A 22,536-nucleotide genomic window follows, 5' to 3' on the forward strand; every position below is an offset into this window, starting at 1 on the left:
ACCCAGACAGTTCATGCAGGTGTGAGAGTTTCCCTCTTGACATCTCTCGTACCCAAAGGCTTTCTGACCTTGGGAATTTAGGATATTTACAAGTTTTTCATACCATTAAAACACTATGTGTACTGAGACTGCAGCAATAAACTCTAAGGCAATGGCATTTATATGCTGAAGCAGAGTGCCTCATTTGGCAAATTTGTGGCAACACCTCCTAAGTCTTCTTTAAGACTTTGGCCACTTACTAATGATTAATGAATACAGAGTCATTAGAGAAATTGTCACACCTCTATAGAAAGAATAAATTCTCTGCTTGTACCAATGAGAAAAATCTCTGTTGAAGTCAATGGATCTGTCCCCTATGACACTGCAAATGTCATTTCCAAACTGTCTGTTTCCACACTGCACTACTGGAGGTTCTCTGAAACAAACTTGAGGGTGAAGGCTGCAGTACTAATCCAGTTGGAAGAAACACAAATCGCATGCCATGGGCACAAGCCCAAATAATTCATGCTTTTAGAGGCTGAGGTTCACTTTTGGTTGGTGTGTTTACTTACAGCTTTGTATGTTCTCTTTTGTCCAGCATGTTTTCTGATTTGTTCTCCATTAGGCCCAGTCTCAACATGCATGGAATAGATAATGTCAAAGAAATCTTCTACGACGGCTACCCGCCGTAAAGACAGCTTCTCATCTACACCTACTCCATCCTGAAAGGGAAAAAAAAGAGAGAGAGAAGAAAAGAAACAGTTAGGAGGATGGGACAAATAGATGAGTTATTATAATCATGGGAACACACTCCTCATAGCAGAGAACTGAAGACACTCCCTCTTGAGATCTGAAGATCACCCACCCTGCGAATGACAGAAACAACGTTATGGGAAAGCTGGATGATCCAAAGGATCACACAGAACCTTGCAAGCAGTCTGTTTTGCCAAGCCAGGGCATTTGGTCTCCTGGTAAGAAGTGACTTTTCACTCTAGTATGTAAAGAACCAGACGAAAAATATCTGTGCTACTTTCTCCAGATGCACAAACGAGATCCAAAGGCAGAAGCAGACCCAGACACATGGCAGGCACAGAAATGCGTTATGAGGCTGTTTAATAAGAAACCAATAGCTCTTTCATCCTCTCATTCCCCTCCCAGTAAATCTGCACCTAGCATTTCATAAAGGTATTTAATAAAAGGGTTTAATTCACAGGTGACAGAGCTGATTATAGTTATGAATACAAAGGAAGCTGTTACAAACAATTTACCCCTGCGAAACCTGCTTGAAAATACACCACATGAATGCATAGTGCAACGTGAGGAGGGGGGGGGAAAGGGATGTTATTTAAAATTTGTGATCACACAGATGTCTGCTTGGAACAAGTGACAGAAAAGTGAGGACACCTACCATATGATTTTCAAAAGTGACAGTGCCACGGTAGCTAAAGACTTCCAAACAGAAAAAGTCCCCAGTGCCTCTGAAGTTAATCAGTGCAGTTCAGGCCTGTCTTTAAACCCAACCACCCACCTGAAGGTTTTTTGTTCTACAGCTGTCTGTGGGTTCAATTCTAATGAAGGGAGAGGAAGTGGGACTCCTGTTTTTCCAGAGCAGCCATCTATGCGGCAGGATAAGTTGTAATATAACTTAAGTATATGAAGAATAAAGTAGGAATGGCCAATGCACTTGTAGGGCAACACAGTGTTTGAATTGAGACCCCTGGAGGCAGCAGTGTCACCTACCCCTCAACATGTATTTTAAGCTATAAGAGTGCTCCAAAATGAACACATTTAGACTATACTGGACTGGACTGGACTGGACTAGACTAGACTAGACTAGACTAGACTAGACTAGACTAGAATAGAATAAACCAGGTTGGAAAAGACCTTCAAGATCATCACGTCCAACCTATCACCCAACACCACCTAATCAACTAAACCATGGCACCAAGTGCCTCATTCAGTCTCTTCCTAAACACCTCCAGGGATGGTGACTCCACCACCTCCCTGGCCAGCACATTCCAATGGGCAATCACTCTCTCTATGAAGAATTTCTTCCTAACCTCCAGCCTAAACCTCTTGTTCTGGTGCTGGTTGCCTGGGAGAAGAGACCAACCCCCACCTGGCTACAATCTCCTTTCAGGTAGTAGTAGACAGCAATAAGGTCTCCCCTGAGCCTCCTCTTCTCCAGGCTAAGCAACCCCATCTCCCTCAGCCTCTCCTCACAGGGCTGTGCTCAAGGCCTCTCACCAGCCTTGTTGCCCTTCTCTGGATACGTTCCAGCAACTCAACATCTTTCCTAAACTGAGGGGCCCAGAACTGGACACAGGACTCAAGATGTGGTCTAACCAGTGCTGAGTACAGGGACAGAATGACTTCCCTGCTCCTGATCCAGGCCAGGATGCCATTTGATAACACCATTACTGCTGCTGTAATTCATGCCATGACAAAACCAATTTACATTGATCCCTCTGTGACAAAACACATGCAATTTTTGCTGTGCTGACCACATAAAGCCAAAAGATGAAAAACAAAAAGGTAATCATTATTTATGATCCCCAGCTGCCATCCCCTTGCTCCTAAGCTCTTGCTAACCCCTTCCAGTGAGTTTGCTGGATGTGGAAAGACATGATTTATTTTTCTCTCTGCCCCTATTTTCACTCCAGCCCATTTCTATTTATTTTTCATAGAGTTCATAGAAAAGAAACCAAATAATCCCAATGGCTCTGAAGAAGCCCCCAGGGTGACGCAGAGGAACTGTGACACACTGCCAGTAGTAATAGAGAGAATGTCACTGTCTTTATAGTGCAACTTCATAAATCTGCATAACTCCAAATTACACTAGGTTAGGAGGTGTTGATCCCTACCAGCTAGACAAGTTTTGTCCCTCCTGCTCCAGCACACCCAAGCTTCTTCAGAGGGGGGCCTGACCAAAGCTGGTCCCTTCCATCTGCACAGCAGGTTGTGCTCTTCATTGCCAGGAGATGGCTGGAGCAGAGCAGAACTCCTGCACATGTGTGACAAGAAGACTGTCACAGTCCTGAAGTGATGGTGTTGCTCGAGGTGAGGAGAAAGTGCTTCACAGACAGAGTAATTGGCCAGTGGAATGTGCTGCCCAGGGAGGTGGTGGAGTCACCATCCCTGGAGGTGTTCAAAAATAGATTAGATTTGGTGCTTGGAGCCATGGTTTAGTTGTTATGCAGTGTTAGGTTACTAGGTAATAGGTTGGACTTGATGTCTGAGGTCTTTTCCAACCTGGTTGATTCTGTGATTCTGTGCAGGAAGATAAGGAATTTGCAGTGCAGTCTTTACCACAGGTTAAACACTCAGATAAGTTAGCTGGGAACAGGTGCTCTGACAGCATAGCTCCCATGCCATCAAAAGTTCCTAACATTTCACTAACCACCAGCTCAAAAGTTTGGCGGCATCATGACAGGTTCTGCTACCAGCATCGTTAAGGATTTGCTTGGTACTGCCTGTCGCTACTGCCCACTATTTAAACAACAACAACATAAAAGCTTTAAAGATGGGGGCCAACAAAAAAAGAATCCAGATCTTTGCAGCTTTCATCTTCAGGGGAATTCACACATGAGCTCTGCGGGGGGGGCCCATCTTCAATCGTCATTTTCTCACCACCCCAAGGGCACGGTGGGATCCCTAATGATTTCAAACACTCCTATTATGACGGCAGTGTTATCTCCTGCCGCTCTCCAAACACTCAGAAGTTTGTAGTGTTGATTAACTGATAAGGATTTAATCTGTTTATTACTAATGAGTTTTGGTTTAGGAAATTTCCTGGGGGGGAGCTCTCCTTCTTTAATTAAAGAGAAACGCATCCCAAAACATCAATTCACAATCTGAGATGTCACCTCAGTAGAGCTGACACATGCAAACATTAGGAATACATTCAAAGAAGAAACTCAAACCCAAAACTCATATCACTGCTTTTGTTTGCCATAGTGTGAAGTTCTCTTTTATGATGGTTCTCCTACCCCCCCTCCCAGGACACCAATACCCAAAGATAAGTAGCCATGATGTAGATGTGCTCTTGAAGCTGCATTTCTCTGTCCAGCTGAACAAAACAGCAAGCATTGCCTACTACTACGAAAAATACAAAGCAGCAAGATCTGCACAAACGCTCTGTGATGCCTCCTAACTGAAGTGACAGGTAATGAATACAGACTCTCCAAATCCTGTCAGTCTAAAAGGGAAAAATAGGGGGTGGGGAGGGGGAGGGGATGGGAAATGGTTTAAATGGAGTGGAAACTTCTTCAGGAGAAGACAGTACTGCTCTTTAACATCTATGCTTGCAACTCTGTCATATCTGGATGATATGACAGATATGCTGGATGATAGGTTGGACACGATGATCTTGAAGGTCTCTTCCAACCTGGTTAATTCTATTCTATTCTATTCTATTCTATTCTATTCTATTCTATTCTATTCTATTCTATTCTATTCTACTCTACTCTACTCTACTCTACTCTACTCTACTCTACTCTACTCTACTCTATCTTTGTCTGGTGGGATCTGGACATAGAATCATCGAATCAATAAGGTTGGAAAAGACCTCAAAGATCACTAAGTCCAACCTGTCACCCAAGACCTCATGGCTACTAAACCATGGCACCAAGTGCCACATCCAACATGACTAGGTCAGGCTTCATTCTGCTTGGTGCTGTACAAGGCAGTAAGGAAGCCCTTGTTTCAGAAAGCCTGTAGTGCTGCAGAAGGTGCTGCATGGCTGTTAGTAAGCTGTTGAGCCCACCTGGCAACATGCAGCGCTGTGCAGGGAGGTGAGCCTTAGCTGCACAAGCAACATACCAGATGAGTAAGCTGAATAAGGTAGCTACTTACTGAGATTTTTGATGCCCCAACACTGACATCCCAATAAGTAAAAAGCTGAGCAAATGATACAGCCCCAAATCTCTATTTAAACCATGAAGTCTCTGAAGTGGACACAGTTGTATCAGGCTTTCCTGCCATATGCCATTACACTACACTTTTATCCTGAAATTGCTGTTTGACAGAGGCATTAACAAAGCTGCTCTACTTTATAAGCTGGCTTTGGGTGAAAATTTTCACAGTGCCTAAGGGGACATTTTTTTTCTTTAGCTTCAACTGAGGCTAAAAAGAGGCAAATGAGGGAATACATGATAATGCTATTCAGATGTCTGAAAGGCTATGAAATGTCCACAAGGGACAGGACGAGTAATAGGCTTAAACCACAGCATGGGAGATTTACATTAGACATTAGGAAAAACTCACTATTGATGTGGATGGTCACGTACAGTAACAGTTTGCCTGGGGAGCCTGTGTCACAGGAGGATTTTGAGACTAGGTTAGACAAATATCTCAGGGATAGTTTAAGTAAATCCTGACTTGGATAGACCAGATATTAATTGAGTTCCTTCTTGATAACTCTATGGCTGAGAAGCTTAAATGCCCCTTTGAAAGTGGCTTGGGTGTTAACAACTCTGGGATAGCAAGGAGGATATTTATAAATCAATGAGGTATTTTTAGAACTTTCACTCAGTATGGCCAGAGTCCAAGGCCTACTTTCAGAAATCACTTTGGAACAGGAGCCTCACTGAATGTTTCACTTCAAAAATTGGACTTAGGCTCTTAAACCTTTTAGGTCAAACTTCATCCCACTTGTTCCAGCCACCACAGAGGTATAGGAATAGAATAGAATAGAATAGAATAGAATAGAATAGAATAGAATAGAATAGAATAGAATAGAATAGAATAGAATAGAATAGAATAGAATAGAATAGAATAGAATAGACCAGACCAGGTTGGAAGAGACCTTCAAGATCATCGTGTCCAACCTATCACCCAACACCACCTAATCAACTAACCCATGTAACCAAGCACCCTGTCAAGTCTCCTCCTGAACACCTCCAGTGACGGCGACTCCACCACCTCCCCGGGCAGCCCATTCCAATGGGCAATCACTCTCTCTGTGTAAAACTTCCTCCTGACCTCCAGCCTGAACTTCCCCTGGCGCAGCCTGAGACTGTGTCCTCTTGTTCTGGTGCTATGCTCCTATCCTAAACCACATTCTTCTCAGATTCCTCTCTGGCCACCAGCACGACAGGCACTGCCAAGATACAATTCATCCTCACAGCTGCTGGAATGGTTTCAATCTCTACCAGTGAGAAATTACTCAATTTTACTCTTTGTATTGCAGGGTTTCCTGTTTACTCTTGTTTTTAGTTTTTTTATTCAGTGCTCTTCCTATGTTCTTCAGATGCAAACAAATAGATGCTTCTTTTCATACTCAGCCCTACAAATTCTGTTTACATTCTCAGATTGAAGTTGTTTCTTTGTTTGTTTTTAGACATCTACACAAAGAACAAGTTTCTGGACAGAAGTGACTTTTACAGAGCTAAGGATCCCTTTGAACAAGGACGCTTGAGGAGAGAGTCAGTCTCTTTCCTTGAGGTGGAACCTACAGGACCAGTGGGAGTAAAGAAGGGGGGAAAAAAAAGTTTGCCAGTGAATTGAACAGATAAAAATCTTTTTCAAGACAGCAAAGAGATCTGTAAAATGAAAGGCTGTCAGTTTTACAGTTACTTTGAAGGGGAGAAAACAAAATTTAACACAAGCTTTTAAAATGAAAGCCATTAAAACAAAAGTGCTTGCAATTCCTTGCTTGACATAGCTGGAGCCTCTCCTGTGAAATTTCTTGGGAGAAACAGGTCTCATAAAAACCCCTCCCAATTCATAAATGAATAAAAAAAAAAAAAACAAACCCTATAAGCATCTTCACAATGTTTGAAAAGAATTCCTATAAACACAGAATAGAGTGAAACAGAAAATAAAAGTAAAAGGCTTGGTTGGTGGCTTTATAGAAAATGTTCAGGTCTATAAAAAGCTCTTGTAAAAGCATCAAAGCCAAAAGCATCTACAAAACATTAGGAGTAGATGGAAATAACTGTCAAGTGAAATATTCCATCAAATAACATAAATCACATGGAATGAAGCTGGAGGTGGGGGGATTCAGGCTGGATGTGAGGAGGAAGTTCTTCACCATGAGAGTGGTGAAGCCCTGGAATGGGTTGTCCAGGGAGGTGGTTGAGGCCCCGTCCCTGGAGGTGTTTAAGAGCAGGCTGGATGAGGCTCTGGCCAGCCTGATCTAGTGTGCCCCTGCCCATGGGAGGGGCATTGAAACTAGATGATCCTTGTGGTCCCTTCCAACCCTGTCTGATACTATGATACTATGATACATGGAACTGTAAGACTGCTTTAAATACAGAAATACGACCTGCAACGTTTTCCTCAGACAACCAGGCCAGGTGACAGCGGAGTTAAAGCACATTTTGGTCACCACACCTCTGCTGACAAGTGTGGCCTTTTGCAGCCTTGAAGGTGCATTTCATCTGCACAGGAAGCAAAGTCTTTTGTTGATTAAGACACGGATCTGAAAGAACTACATCCTCACCAAAGGTTTTGCACATAACCCCCCACCTAGTTAGCTTGTACGCAATGAGCTCCTGACATGATTGTCTGTAGGCATTTTACTCCCTTTGGAGTCAACCCTGGAAAATTTTGTATAGGAACTGTTAGGAGGAACCAGGGGTTGTTTATGGACAATCATAGAAAGACAGAATGGGATAGCTTGGAAGGGACCTTAGAGATCATATGCTCCAAATGCCCCCCCATGGGCAGGGACTCCTCTCAACTAGACTCAGCTGCACAAAGCTTCATCCAACCTGGCTTTGAACACCCCCAGAGAAGAGGCAGCCAGAACCACTCTGAGCAATGTGTTCCAGAGTTCCACCACCCTCATACTGGAGAACTTCCTAAGATCCAGTCTAACTCTACTCTCCCTCAGCTTCAAACCATTCCCCCTTGCCCTGTTGGTAGACACCCTTGTGAAAAGTCCCTCTGCAGCCTTTCTGTAGGATCCATTCAGGTATTGGAAGGTAGCTATAAGGTCCCCCTGGATTCTTCTCTTCTCTAGGCTGAACACCCCCAGCTCCCTCAGCCTATCCTCACAGCAGAGGTCTTCCAGCCCTTAGATCATCTTTGTGGCCTCCTCTGGACTCACCCCAACAGCTCTGAGGTCCTCTTATACATTTGTCTGCAGAATTAAGTTAAACTAAGTAATCAGTTCAGTGAAAATCCCAATTATACATTATTTCCTTTATCTGCTTGCTCAGACACTGTAAAAAGATTAGTATTTTAAGAGTGATGACCATTTAAGAATGTCTCATTCCCCCCCAGAAATGAACAAATCTAGTTCCATCAGCACATTGATTTGAATCCCCATGTTATTAGTACATCCATTTGATTATCTACATATTTCCTGTCAGCACAGTATAAATCTACAGCTGATCAAAAGTTATAAGTATTTGATAGCTATTATTAAGCAGCCTAAAAATAAATAAATGGATCATTTCTAGCCAGCTCCTAATGGAAAGTGTCTATAACAGCAGTAGCAGTATTTATGATTTGAAATTTATGGCTTCTGTTCCTCATTATATGATGCTTGAACAGCAAATCTCACATTTTACCAGCAGATGGAGACAAGAAAAATCAGAGTTACATTAAGGCAGAACCATTTCCAGCTGACAAAGTCATCTCTCTGGAACCTTTAGCACAGCAAACCCTAGAAAGACTAAAGCAATAATCATGGATATGGCAGCAATGAGTCAAACTGACCTAGATCTTGAGAAAATAAAGATAATACAGTGAAGTGAGATGCTAAATGAATATGACATTTGAGATGAGAGACTTCATCTGAACAACAGGCAGAAAGTTTGGGGATGTTATCAAAGCTGTAGGTGAGAAAAGGTCCTCTAACTGTCTTGATAGGGGAGTTCAAGAGACCAAATAAACAGCAAGAGAGACCAAATCATTACTGAGAAAGGCCCTTTCTCCTCTATCTCTTGGACCAGTCCAGGTGTTGGGAAAACAGCAAAGCCAAATCTCTGTTCATATACAGTAAGAGGTGAGTTCTGAGTGCCGTATACTTCTAAAAGATCCTACCCAAAAGTATTGTCCTACTGAGACCTTTCAGGTGAGGCCATCATCTGCTATTAAATTAAGCTCTAGCAATTAGAGACAATGGATTGTGAAATCCAACATGTCAAACTGCAAAATAAGGTCTGTCACTTTTCTTTCCTTAAGTGTAGTAAAATGGGCCTGGAGGTTATCATATGACAGACAAGGTACCTTTGAAAGTATTTTCAGAGGCCCCTTTGGTGAGAATAGCAAAATAACCTGCCCACTGGTCTCTGAGATAATTATGTAAAGCTCTTTCCATGTTGGAGGACAGAAACTTCATCTTTCTTCAGCAGTGTGGATGGATAGGCAGATCTACAGCCAGAGTTAGTGCAGGAGAAGACCTCTGAAACAAAACACGGAACATGTCTACTGGCTCTGGTATCTCCCACAGAAAATCAGCATGCACATGGGCAGCAAGAGGCCATTTCAAAAAGCTGTCTCAAGATCAGCTGCACTCAGAGCCCCAAAGAAATGGCAAAGACCCCTGTGGGTCAGGCAGAGCCTTGACTGAAGTTTAGCCTTCACAGTTAAGAGCTACTTGTAAACGGAGTGCTCTTTTTCCCTCAATGCACCAACTCCTGATTATTTTTTTTTCTCAGGTGTTTAAACATTTACACAACCATTATGAACAAAACCAGGGCACAAGGCAGGCCACACTCTGCTCTTTGTGAAGTCTGTTGCTGCAGGCTAACCAAACACCATGAGCTGTATCGTCATGACCAAGCTAGGACCACAGGAGCAGCAGATCTGTAGAGTAGAGCAGTTGATACCAAGGAGCTGGTTCCACACTGTATGTGTCTCCAGCCAGCTCTAACCTGTTCCTCTGCACTGGTCACCCATTTCTGGTTGCAAGCCAGCAGCTGCACACCTGGAACAAATGCCAGTTTTCTTTCACAGACAGGAATCAGATTCTTGCACTGAAAAACCACTGCAGTGTGACATGACAGACAGCAAGCACAGACAGCAAGCACAGTCAGGAGCTTTGTTTCAAAGGCATGTTCCTTCTCCAAACTAAAATGCCAGTGCAGAAGCAGACACAGCTTCCTTAGGAAGACAGTGAGCTAGGATTTTTCACACAAGCATGCTGTGGTGAGCATCACCCAAACCACGGAGGAAGTTATTGAAGTATCTAGCTCAAGGGGACACATGGTTCCACTGTGACTGGGGAGAGTAGAAGGAAGCTGAACAACCCCCCTGTTCTGACCTGGAGAGCACAAAATACGACAGTTCTTTGTATCTACACAGTACTTTGGTAAGCATGAAATTTTTTGCTTTCCCCAAATAAGGCTACCAGGACAAAGCAACCAATGCTCTTCAAATGTGTTTGAGGGAAGGGGACTCCAAAACGAATGGGCGTGCATCCTAGAGAGGACAAGTTTAGTATGTTTTGTGGCTTTCCCTAAACTGCAATATCTGGTGTTGTCCTCAGCTCAACAGAGAGAAATTGGCAAGCTGCTACCTGTTAGTTCTTAACAGTCCTGCCATGTTCCAAACCTGAGCAGTTACCCAAATCTGTTTCAAAGTGTGCTGTACTTCACAGGTATTGAAGCACTAGGGGAACGCAACGTAGATCTATAATGCCACCTTTTTTCAGACTGATGAAATGCAACTACTGCACGCCAGAAGTAACCTCACACTCCAGTGAAACTTAAATAATGAGAACTCATTGCCCCGAAGTGCTACCTGTGAAATTAAATGTATATTTTTAAATCGTGTTCCAAATACTCTGATGTGGAAGGCTGCTCGCAGAGGGAGCTTGATTAATAAATAACATGATAATGCAAGTGCCAAGAGCTACAGGCTGCAGTCAGGTGCCAAGATGAGGCCACACCACAGAGCAACACAGCTCAGTGGCAAAACCCCTACAAAAATAATAAACTGCTTCAAAATAGACTAAATTGTTTCACAATAATTAATTGTTTCAAAATTCTAATTCATTACCCACCTGGGTGCATTCCTGTGTGGACCTCCCTAAGTGATCCTGCTTTGGCAAGGGGGTTGGACTGCATGATCTCTTGAGGTCCCTCCCAACCTCTAATATACTGTGATACTTGCAAAGGTCAGGGGAACAGGATGGATTTGAAGACTGCTAATGGGACATAGTGGTTTTGTGTCTGGTTGTCCAGGTCCAACTCCAGCAAGGGCTTTGTTCCTTGAAGTTACTTCCACTTTCTACCTGCTGCCTACTGCAAGGAACAGCCCTGGGGTGGCTGGAGATGGAGTGAGTGACCTAATCTCTCCCATCCATGTTCCTGCAACAGCTGCTCACTTGCTTATACAAATTGAGTTCATGGTCTCAGCACAGGTCCCAAAGGACAGCTGTCTCCATCACCAAAACCACTGCTACAACAGACCATTAGATGCCATTAATTGGTAACCTCATTAGCAACATCAGTAAAGTCACTAGGGATCAGAGCTGAAGCTGCACTGGTGCTATACAGGCAGTTGATGGTAGGGACAGATGAGAAAATGTTAGGGCCTTCGCATCACTCACACAAAACCCTGGTGCAAAGCACAGAGTAATGACAACTGTCCCCAGCTCCAGTGCCAACAGGGAAGGGAGCCTCCAAGACACCATGGGGCACCTGTGTAGCCTGGTTCTCTGACCACATTACCAATACACTTCCCACACTGGAAGCAGGCTGTTTGTTGCAGGGAGCAAAGAGGTATTTTCAAGACCAAATATTCCCGGAGTATAAACTAACAGGCTCTAATGGAAGTTCCTCTGAATTTCTGCAATGATAAATGAGCAGGGAATGCAAAAGGGCTTGCTGTAATTGCACAGGTAATGTTACCTGATCAGGGATACAGGCCACTGGGTTCTCAGCACTCAGACCAGTACCAAACTCAATGCCTGGGTCTGTGCTTGGCACACTGGCTTCTGCCTGTTGGTGGTTTTGGCAGTGGTGTTACAGCCCTAATGGCCAAAGCAAAGCAGAAACTGTAGCGAGAATCAAGGTCTGTTCTCAGATGAAGCCACACAGTACCCAGAAAAATCAGGTAAAACACAATCTCTCCACCAGGTCTGAAAGAGAAGCAGTAAATGTCATGTCAGATACTGGCAATAAGTTTCCGGTGAGGCCCAGCAAATGCCACGAACGAAATATCTAATGAAGTTCTTCAGGAAAATTCATTATGCAAAAGTTATCTTCCAATAATACACTGGGAAAAAAAATAAAACCAAGAAGAGTTTTGATCCTATCTCAAAGCCCAGGGGGAACTTCTGCATTCAAAAGTACCATCAAACTAAATTAACTGCTGCACAAAGAATATTGTGCTAATATTTGTGTGTGTGTGTGTGTGTGCGCGTAAAGATCAGGTTTTACCAAATGAAATTATCTCAGCACGCTTATGTGGGGCTCTTTAACAACTTCTTAATTAAATTACATTTCCCTAATTCTAATTGTGGTGGTTTGCTTCCCCCCCTCCCCTTTACAACAGCACTTTCATGGGTAACCCAGGCAAGAACAAGCGCCAGATGCAAAAGCCTCTGTGTGTCTGGGAGGAAGCGCTGCTGCAGATAGTCAGATTATTTACACCATTTTTTTCCCCTCCCTCTTTTTCTTCCTCCTGCCTTTCTTAGCCATACACAAAGTGCACAGCATGAAGAGGCCAATCCTTGCCAGCAGAACCAAGTTTTGAAAAACACTGCTCAACCATATGCTCAGCCCTGACCAGCGTGATAGTTAGGAGGCTGACATCTGCAGATGGAGAGTTCATATCACCGCTCAGCACAAACATGCTGCTACTGTACACTGAAGTCAATATTAGCCAGACTTTGCTTAGGAGAAATTTTCAACACTGATCTCCACTTTCATCTTGCCAATTAATTTCTGCCACAGTAATGTAAACTAAATATATCTCTGAAAAGAACCTAAGAGGAAAACAGTGGTGATGGCTGAAAAAAAAAAAGGGAGCCTTTGCAAATCCTGTTGGTGGTCTTCAGAAGGAAAATTCTTCTGTACCAAATATCTCCTTGAAGCTGTTTGTGTGACAGCAAACACTTGCTGTTGCTAATGCTCCACATGATGAACCTCAATGAAAGCCTCTACGTGGCCTACAGGGTTATACCCTAAGAGAATACAACCATCTGAAAGAGCCTCCCAAACCTCTCTCAAGACTCAGTAGTTTTTCCCTCAATAAACTCTATCTTTCAGCAACCACTCTTAAGAACATGAGTCTTTCTTGCCATATTTAATGCTCTTCTGAAAGCAGTGAGAACACTCAAATGTTTGTGGGAGTGTTACTGGGTTTTCTTACAGAGGCAGTAAGATAAAATGCATTTTCCCTACCACTTTTTACTTTTTCTCCCCCTTACTCCACTCTCAATCTGCAGTTCCTCATGCAGTCCAAACACTTTTTTTTTCCCAGGGTTTCAACAGATTTATGGGTAGCAGTTTCCACAGGGACTGTGTGAGTGTTCTCTCAGGCATGCTCAGGCCACTCGTCCAAGGGCTGGGAATCAAAATCTGTGTCTGTTCTGCCACTGGCAATGAAATTCAGTGGGTTCATGCTTGCATCCTTCTGCAAGCTGCACAGCAGCTCCCTTCCTCAAAAGCCTGCAGTTAAAGGTATTCCTCTCTAAATGCTACATTAGTTTCATAGTTTCATAGTTTCATTCAGGGTTGGAAGGGACCACAAGGATCATCTAGTTCCAACCCCCCTGCCATGGGCAGGGACATCCCACACTAGATCAGGCTGGACAGAGCCTCATCCAGCCTGCTCTTAAACACCCCCAGGGACGGGGCCTCGACCACCTCCCTGGACAACCCATTCCAGGGTTTCACCACTCATGTTTTGCAGTCTAAGCTAACATGCACATACATCATAAAAGAGGAGAGTGGACAGACTATTTGCCTTTATTATGTTGCTTTGAAACTGAAACAGACACAGAATCACACAGAATCACCAAGGTTGGAAAAGACCTCAAAGATCATCAAGTCCAACCTGTCACCACAGACCTCAGGACTAAACCATGGCACCAAGTGCCACATCCAATCCCCTCTTGAACACCTCCAGGGATGCTGACTCCACCACCTCCCTGGGCAGCACATTCCAATGGCTAACAACTCTCTGGGAAGAACTTTCTCACCTCCAGCCTAAACCTGCCCTGGCACAGCTTGAGACTGCGTCCTCTTGTTCTGGTGCTGGTTGCCTGGGAGAAGAGACCAACCCCCACCTGGCTACAACTTCCCTTCAAGTAGTTGTAGAGAGCAATAAGGTCTCCCCTGAGCCTCCTCTTCTCCAGGCTAAGCAACCCCAACTCCCTCAGCCTCTCCTCATAGGGCTGTGCTAGAGTCCTCTCCCCAGCCTTGTTGCCCTTCTCTGGACACCTTCAAGTGTCTCAATGTCCTTCTTAAATTGAGGGGCCCAGAACTGGACACAGGACTCAAGGTGCGGCCTGACCAGTGTTGAGTACAGGGGCAGAATGACTTCCCTGCTCCTGCTGGCCACACTATTCTTGATGAACAGTACTGTACAAAACCAGGGACATCACAGATTAAAGAAAAACCAAATGGTCACCTAGCCCACCCCCCTGACAGAAAAAGGACTGTCTTCTGTTGCTCATGATGTACTTTCTTCTGTCTTGTCTTGAATGACTCTTCTGAGGTAGCTCTCATTGCTGCTTCTGAGTGACTATTTCACAGACTACTAGAGATAAATGCAGAATTTTGGCTAAGTCCTTGCCAACTACCTGCTACAAAAGGTTTGCAGACTGCTGTGAGCCATTTCTTAGTTATGCTCACTTGGAAGACAGACATGGCATTAACACACATTAGGACTCACTTGGGGAATAGTTTCCCTGCCATACTAGATCATATCTGCTGAGAAAGAGCCAACAAGAGCCTCCCAGTGGCAGCGAGAAACAGGTGATACCCTCCCTAAGGCTTTGCCATATCCCTGCCTTATTTCTCAGTGTAGCTGTCAATTCCTCCTCTGCTCCTGCCAGAATCAGCTTCCCTTGCAAGGAGCCCAGCACATTCTTTCCTCAAGAATAATAAAATAATTAAAATTCCCATTGAAAACTCACAGTGGCTTTAATACATTGTGGCTCCCAAATTGTCCTATTCTTTCACAAGTGATGCTCTGTATGCACAGGACCAGGGACACAGTATTATTATTTCAGTTCCTCAGCAAGGCTGCTGCAGAGCTCAGTTTGATGACCAGGTTGGAGGTGGCTATGGGTATAAAGCTTCCAATCTATCTTACAAGGAAAGCCAACACCTGTTTTCACCTTGCTGCCAACACGAATGACATCTTTATTCTGCTGAACAAAACGTTACCAAGGGCTGAAACTGCAACCGTGATATTTTGCTTCTTTCTGCATCAATTCAACATTGAACTGCTGCTGCTGAAATGCTGCTGTGCCTACAGGAAGCTGCAACTCTCTCTTCTCAGACCTTCACCTTTTCTTCACATCAGGCTTGATTCTTCCTGGACTACATTTCCCGAGACACACTGCAAAAGGAGAGCATGCCCAGTATGAAGCGTTCAGTAACACCAAGGATGCCAGCGTAGTAGGAAATCCTGTGTCACATCTCTCTCTGTAAATACATTGCACCCACTCACTGGCTTGCACTTTATAGCAAGCACTAGCTCCAAATAACCTAAAAGGCTTCGCAGCGCTTGCACCAACAGATGGAGTCAGCTATGTGGACTATGTGCTTTATCTGCATCATTCAAGCCTTGTCTGTGCCGAGAGAAACATGCTATTAATTCATTGATGAATCACACCTGCTACCCAAACCACATATCAGGCCAGTCCTCCCTCACTAGGAAAACTCTGCACTCAAACCCCTGTGTCTACAACTGCCAAATCAGCACAGATCACCAAGAAGACGTTCAAAGAGACCACGCCGACAAGCCCTGCTCTGTTCTGTGCAAATAGCCTATTACTGTCCTGTTGTTTTGAGTGCTCCAGTCTTTAAAAGGAAATGACACAGTAATTTCCCATCAAATCAAATCATTTCTAGCATAACTTTTCATTGGGGGTAGTCTGCATGTATCCTGGAATTTGTTTCCTGGGGAGACAGCAGGCACAGCTGCATGTCTGGTAAATATGTGTCTTTGGGGTGGGTTTTTTTGCAAATGGGTGTGCATGAAACTTAATTCAATTTGGTTCAGCAATACTTCACCAGCATGGCAAGCTGGCTAACTGCTGCCTAGCAAAAACGAGCAGACCCCTGAGATAGCTGTCACCAGCTGGTCCGACTGCGTTTAGGACCGGGTTTAACTCTGTGTCTGGGGGGTTTGTCACGTCTGTCTGTTCACCACCACAGCCCATTTCCCATCTCGATCAGTCATTTTTAACAGCAACCAGCCATCTGAGGGGACTTCACAACACAGTGCCATCACTGCACTCTCCTCCAGGGGTCAGGAATAGTTTCTTCAGGCTTTCTGACAAGCACATTTTATGATTTCAGATGATACTCAAACAAAAAAATCTGTCTGAAACTCTGTCATGAAGTAAAAAAAAAATGAGGTTGCTGCACTTCACTGTTTTTCCTACTGGATTTTCTGCTGAGATGCTCCTGGGGGGTTTTGCACACACCCACACCCACCCCACACCCTTTTCTTATTATTATTACCTCCTTGTTTCTGCTCGTACTCTATAGACATTCCTCCTCTGTTCAGTGTGTCTGTTTCAGCACTGAAAGAGAGGACAGCATACAGTCCAGCACCCTGTTCACTGTGTTCATCCTTCCCAGACCTCAGTCACACTGGGCATGGTGAGTTACAGAGACAGACTCATCAAATCACAGACCCACAGAATAGTTTGGTTTGGAAGGGACCTTAAATATCATCTATTTCCCGCTCCCCTGCGATGGTAGGGACACCATTCAACAAGATTAGGTTGCTCAAAGCCCCACCCAGCCCAGCCTTGAATGATTCTAAGGATGGGGCATCCAAACCTCTCTGGGCAACCTGTTACACATAGAATCATACAGTCAATAAGGTTGGAAAAGACCTCAAAGATCATCAAGTCCAACCTGTCACCACAGACCTCATGACTATTAAACCATGGCACCAAGTGCCACGTCCAATCCCCTCCTGAACACCTCCAGGGACAGTGACTCCATCACCTCCCTGGGCAGCACATTCCAATGGCTAACAACTCTCTCTGTGAAGAACTTTCTCCTCACCTCAAGCCTAAACTTCCCCTGGTGCAGTTTGAGACTGTGTCCTCTTGTTCAGGTGCTGGTTGTCTGGGAGAAGAGACCAACCCCCTCCTGGCTACAACCTCTCTTCAGGTAGTTGTAGAGAGCAATAAGGTCTCCCCTGTCCCAGCACTCTCATAGGAAAAATAAGTTTTATTTCCAACCTAAATCTCCCCTCTTTCAGGTTAAAACCATCATCCCTTGTGCTGTTGCAACAGGCTCTGCTAAACAAATCATCCCCATCTTTCTCCTAAGTCCCCCTTAAGTACTGGAAAGCTACATAAGGTCTCTTTGGAGCCTTCAGTTCTCTCAGCCTGGCCTCACTGGAAGGATGCTCCAGCGTTCTGACCATCTTTGTCTGACTCTCCTCTGGACTCACTCCAACAGGTCCATGTCCTTCCTACATTGCAGGTCCCTGAGCTTGATAACCAGCCCTCCAGGTGGGATCTCACCAGCACAGAGGAGAGGGGAAGAATCACCTCCCTCAACCTGCCAGCTACACTGGTTTTGATGGTGGTGACAATCATAATGGTTTAGAAGGAACCATTACCATGGACTCAACTGAAGCTACATAAATTTTCTGAAGTCATGCTTTCAAGTTATTAATGCTGCAGATATTGTACCAATTCATTTTGCTTTTTGGGTCCCAAAGAAGTCAACCTGCTGGGGGGGTGGGGGGGGTGGGGATTGCAAAGAAATAATGGCACTGGTGTTGCATTCATATTTGCTCCTCCTGTGCTCCTGTGTTACAGCAGGAGGAATGCCTCCTGGCTGTGGTGAGATGGCACCTGGCATATAGGGTCTTCAGTGAGCCATTTACTAGAACCCTCTTCTTCTTCAGGGCTTGCTTGATGGTGCAACATATTCTTGCAATCTTTTTCATATTAGGCTTTGACAATCTGATTTGCAAACTTCAGACACTGAAGCTTCCAGACTCATGTATTATGAAGTGGAGCTTTATACAATTTAAGATGTATTCAGTGCTCCTATCTCTGTAATTAAATTTTAGTCTGGTTTTGTTACTTTTAGCCCCTTCTGAAATGTTTCAAAGAGCTTACTAGGCATTATGTTGAAAGGCTTCTGCTTATATCTTCTGTTGCTCTCTTTCTCTGCTTTCCTATTTCTGGCCTTTGTTTTAAGAATAATTCTTTCACTGATGTTCGGATTAATGAAATAGAGGACAGAAAATCATTAAATTGCTTTGGAAAAGAAAACTAAGGAAAAACACACTAGGTTTGTTTCCTAGATTCTAAGTCTACAGGGCCCACTTGGGACGTTTGCAGAGTTTAAAGTTCTCAAATATCAGCCTGCAAGACCATTTGTGGTTTATAACCCAACGGCATCAACCTCGACAATCACACTAACCACCAAAGGGCTGATAATGAAATACCCCTGGTCCTTGAGAGACCCTGAGAACTGACAGGGAGTTGGTGCTGAGACTGACAGTCTCTCCTCTACAGATGTGGAGGCTCCTAAATGATTTTTGCCTGATTTTTTTTAACCCAAGAGTTTTCAGGAGCATTTGACTGGAGATGGGATTTTTGAAGGGGAAAAAAAAAATGACAAACACCATGGGACTCACCAGGAAATTGTAACAGTTGATAACTCGCTGTCTTTAAGCCATTTTAACATCTATAAAGAAAAGGCTTCCTGCTCCTTCTTTGCATTACCATCTTTGGGATACAGATGCACTTTTGTGGTTAGCTTTTCACAAAGGGATTTAATTTTTACTTTCATGGGTGATGTTATTATTGGTCAGGTATTTTACCGTCTATTTACACCTCAACTGTGCTCTATTAAAGGCAGTGGTACTTCATGACACACAATCCAGCATTTAGTGAAGCTAATAAAAAAGTCTTTTTTTCTCCTAGTACCTGGGGCTCAAGACATTCCTCCTATCCACCCCCTTCTTCCCATTGCCTGGGCTGCCCTGATCAGTTACATGGAGGGAAGGATGCACAAGTCTTCTTCAGTGGGACAGACATGGCTTCAAAATGTATCAGATTAACATTTGCACATCAGGGACCCAAGAACACAGTTTCACAATTACATGTAAACGTTTTTATTGCCTGTAACAGCCAGCTTAGTACCTTGGTGGCCAGAAATTGAGGAATGCTGCTTTTCAGCAAGAGCTACAACTACACACTATGCTGCAGACCATGGAGCAATGCACACATGGTAAGAGAGTAGCAGGGCTGGTAAGACAGAGGTGTTGAAGTGTGCTGGGTCCTGGCAAAAGCAGAAAGCAAGGGTAAACACCAGCAGTGACTGTGGCACAGGATTTTATTTCCATTCCCTGCACCTCAAGCCATGCCAACCACGACATGTCACTATTTACAGCAAGTATTTGTAGCTGCAGTGCCGCTGAGCAGCCCTACATCTGCCAGCAGGGTCTCATGTGGCATCACGTCATGGTACAATGAACTTACTTAAGAGACCTGGGGCTTGTTTGCAAAGACAAGGGCTTCCCTGAGTCAAACCGCTGCGATGTCCGCGGGCCGCATGGCCATAGCGCGGGCCCGCTGCGGCTGTCCGGTGATGCCCTGATGGAGCCAGTACCAGCTGCACGGCCGCGCACACACACACACATACACACACACCCCCCACCTCTGTGGGGATCAGGGCAGGCTACCGTGGAAATCCACCCACACGACTGCTCCGGATACAGCAGGGTTCCACCCACCCATCTCCAGCGCTAGCACCGTCCGCTACCAGTGCCAGCAGTAATCTCCGCGCCGGGCAGGCACAGGGCGTTTGCTGCACGGAAAATACACGGCAGCTACTAATTTGACCTCACGTTATTATCTGACCCCGCGGGTGCTGGCTAATGCCTGCACGGGGCCGGCGGTGCACGCTGCGGGGCCACAGGCCGAGCAGGGTCAGCTCCCCTCCGCCCCTGCCGACCGCAGCCCGGCCTCCGCAAGGCCAGTACCGCCTCGCAGCCTGCCCCGCGGGGGCCAGGCCGGGCTGCGGCGGGGAGCGAGGCAGGGGGAAGGCGACTGGCGAGGGGCGCCGGCCGGGCGTGAGCCCCTGGGCAGAGTCTCGGCGGTGGCTGCACAGGTACTGCCGCAGCCCGTCGCCATGGGAACGGCGCGGTGCGGCGGGGGGAGCCTGGACGGGCACGGCCGTCGCGGCCTCGGCACCGGCCCCCCCTCCGCGAGTGGGAGTGAGGAGCGGGTGTGCGTGTGTGTGTCCCGGAGGTATTTCACTGTTACCATAGGAACAGGCGGGGGGAGGCGATGGCGGCACAGCCGCACCCTCTCCCCCCTCCCCCGTGCCCTCAATGCCAGCCCAGGCTCTCAATCAATTAATGGAGCCGCAGCGGAGCCGGCACAGAGCAGAAGGAGGAGAGGGGGGGTGGAGCGGCAGCACTGCCCTCGCCCCGGCCCCTTCCTCGCCCCGCAGGGCAGCCCCCGCACCCAGCTGGCGCCGCGGCCCGCGATGCCTCCCGCGAGGCGGCCCCGGACCCTGGAAGCGGCCCCCCGAGAGGCGGCCCCGGGCAGATGTCCCCTCCGCAGCCATGCCGCTCCGCGCAAGCCACCTCTCCCCTATCGCCGGCAAGGTGTGCCGGGGTGCGGAGCACCGGCCGGCACCCCCGGGGGACACCCGCAGCCTGTGAGCAGGGGGACGCACAACAACACCCCCCGCCCCGAGCCGCCCGACGCGGCGGTTGTTTACGGCACCATATGGCTGCAGGGGGAGGGGTGAGGGAAATGTCTGCCGGCTGCCGAACCGCCGCGCTCATTATGTCCGATGGAGTCACGGTCACCGCGCCGCCCGCCAGCACCCGCCCCGCCGACTTCCCGCACCGCAGCCCCGGCGGCGGCGGTTGGGGACCGGGACACGCACACGCAGCCTGTCACCGCCTCAACTCCCGGCACACAGAAATTCTGGGGGTAGCCTGTGTCCCGCAGCGGAGGGACGCAGAAACCCCTCTATTGCACGGGATGGCTTGAGCTCCAGGGAATAAAAGCACGGTGGCCGGAGAGGAAACATTCATCCCCTTCCCCAAAGTCTCTCTCTGTTAAAATCCATGTATACCTTTTCTGTAAAGATGGACGTATGGGATATAGCTCTGTTTTGAATCACAACACTGCAATGCTTGAAGCAGGAAAGAAAGATACAGAATAAAAACATCACCAGTATTTTTTTGTGGTGTGATCTGAGATAAAAACCTGACCCATCCTAGGACATTTCTGTTAATGCCTGACACATATCAAGAGTTGGAATTGAAGTTCTGGGCATCAAATGCTAGAAAGAGATCCACAGCGATTAAAGCTGTGGGTTTTTTTTCTCAGGCAGTCATTCTTTCCCCAGTAATTCTCCTGCGCGGCGCTGATGGAGGCATGCTCGCTGCACCCTGCCTCTGGAGAGCTTGCTCGGCTAGGGGCAGGGGAAATGCTTTGAAATGGCTCATGGCTTTCCTCTCAATGATTCATAAGATAGGTGCTGAACCTCGGTATTATTAGGGAGATAAAATCCACAGACTATGGGCTCTGATAATAGGCAACTATACTGCTATCCATATTACCTTGTAAAATTGAAGTATTGATTTTTTCAAAGCATGGTTTGCTACTTAGCAGACCAATCCCACTCCCATTGTAGTCAGTGGGATTTTGCTATTGACTTTAGTGGGAAGAGGTTTTTGCCTTTAAAATGGTCTATTTCACATTATTATGGTAATGTCTTCCAGCAATTCTTAAAAATTGGTCCCCTTGACCCTGGACATTTAAAAAGATTAATGTACAAATTATTTCAGCTCAACTTACCTAATTTCTGCTCCTGTCATGTCCAAAGTTTTGTTTAGATAAATAAGATAGATAGCATGGCTCCAGATGGTTGTGGGTGGATTGGGCCTAATAGATTCTCCAGTTACATGTTTTTAAGGGGTTTTGTTGTTGCTTGGTTTTTAATGTTACAGAAGCCTAGATTTAGCAACCCGTTTGTAGATCTCTTCTTGTGTGTGCAGCTTAGACTGTGTTTGGTTGCTCACCAAAATAGCAAGCCTTGCAAAGAATGATTAAAAATACTAAAATGCAGCCAGGACAGTGAGTGGTTCGGTTCAACTGATGTTACCCGAACCAGATGATCTCCTCCTGCTCATAGACGATGTACATCTGCATTCTGCCACCTGCCCTTGGATTGGAATTCAGAATGAGAAACAGCAGGCCACCAGGTCTGGAAATGAAGGCCACACCAGGGAAAAAATCATCTCTGCTTATTGGTAAATATCAATCTGGAGCAGCAAATACAAGTGACAAGGACAGAGGGAAAAGTGTAGCACTGTGGACATCAAGTATATATGGGGCTATGACACAAGAGCTAACACATTGCAGTTGCAAGGTTGCTGTTGCACCTGCATTAAATATTTGCCTGTTTCCACAAC

At 45.8% G+C, this 22,536-nt stretch overlaps 1 protein-coding gene across 3 annotated transcripts in view; it reads right to left on the reverse strand.

Annotated features, from left to right (window-relative positions):
• Window positions 1-22,536, reverse strand: part of NOL4 (nucleolar protein 4) — a 181,327-nt gene that overhangs the window by 144,819 nt on the left and 13,972 nt on the right. For all 3 annotated transcript variants that reach the window (XM_068158771.1, XM_068158772.1, XM_068158770.1), the window contains exon 2: window positions 552-701. In XM_068158771.1, the coding sequence (XP_068014872.1) occupies window positions 552-701 (150 nt within the window). The remainder of the gene's footprint in view (window positions 1-551; window positions 702-22,536) is intronic.

This window comes from Melanerpes formicivorus, unplaced genomic scaffold, assembly GCF_026170545.1.
Source record: "Melanerpes formicivorus ecotype bairdi unplaced genomic scaffold, bMelFor1.0.p_v2 SCAF_42, whole genome shotgun sequence".
Classification (NCBI taxonomy): Eukaryota; Metazoa; Chordata; class Aves; order Piciformes; family Picidae; genus Melanerpes; species Melanerpes formicivorus.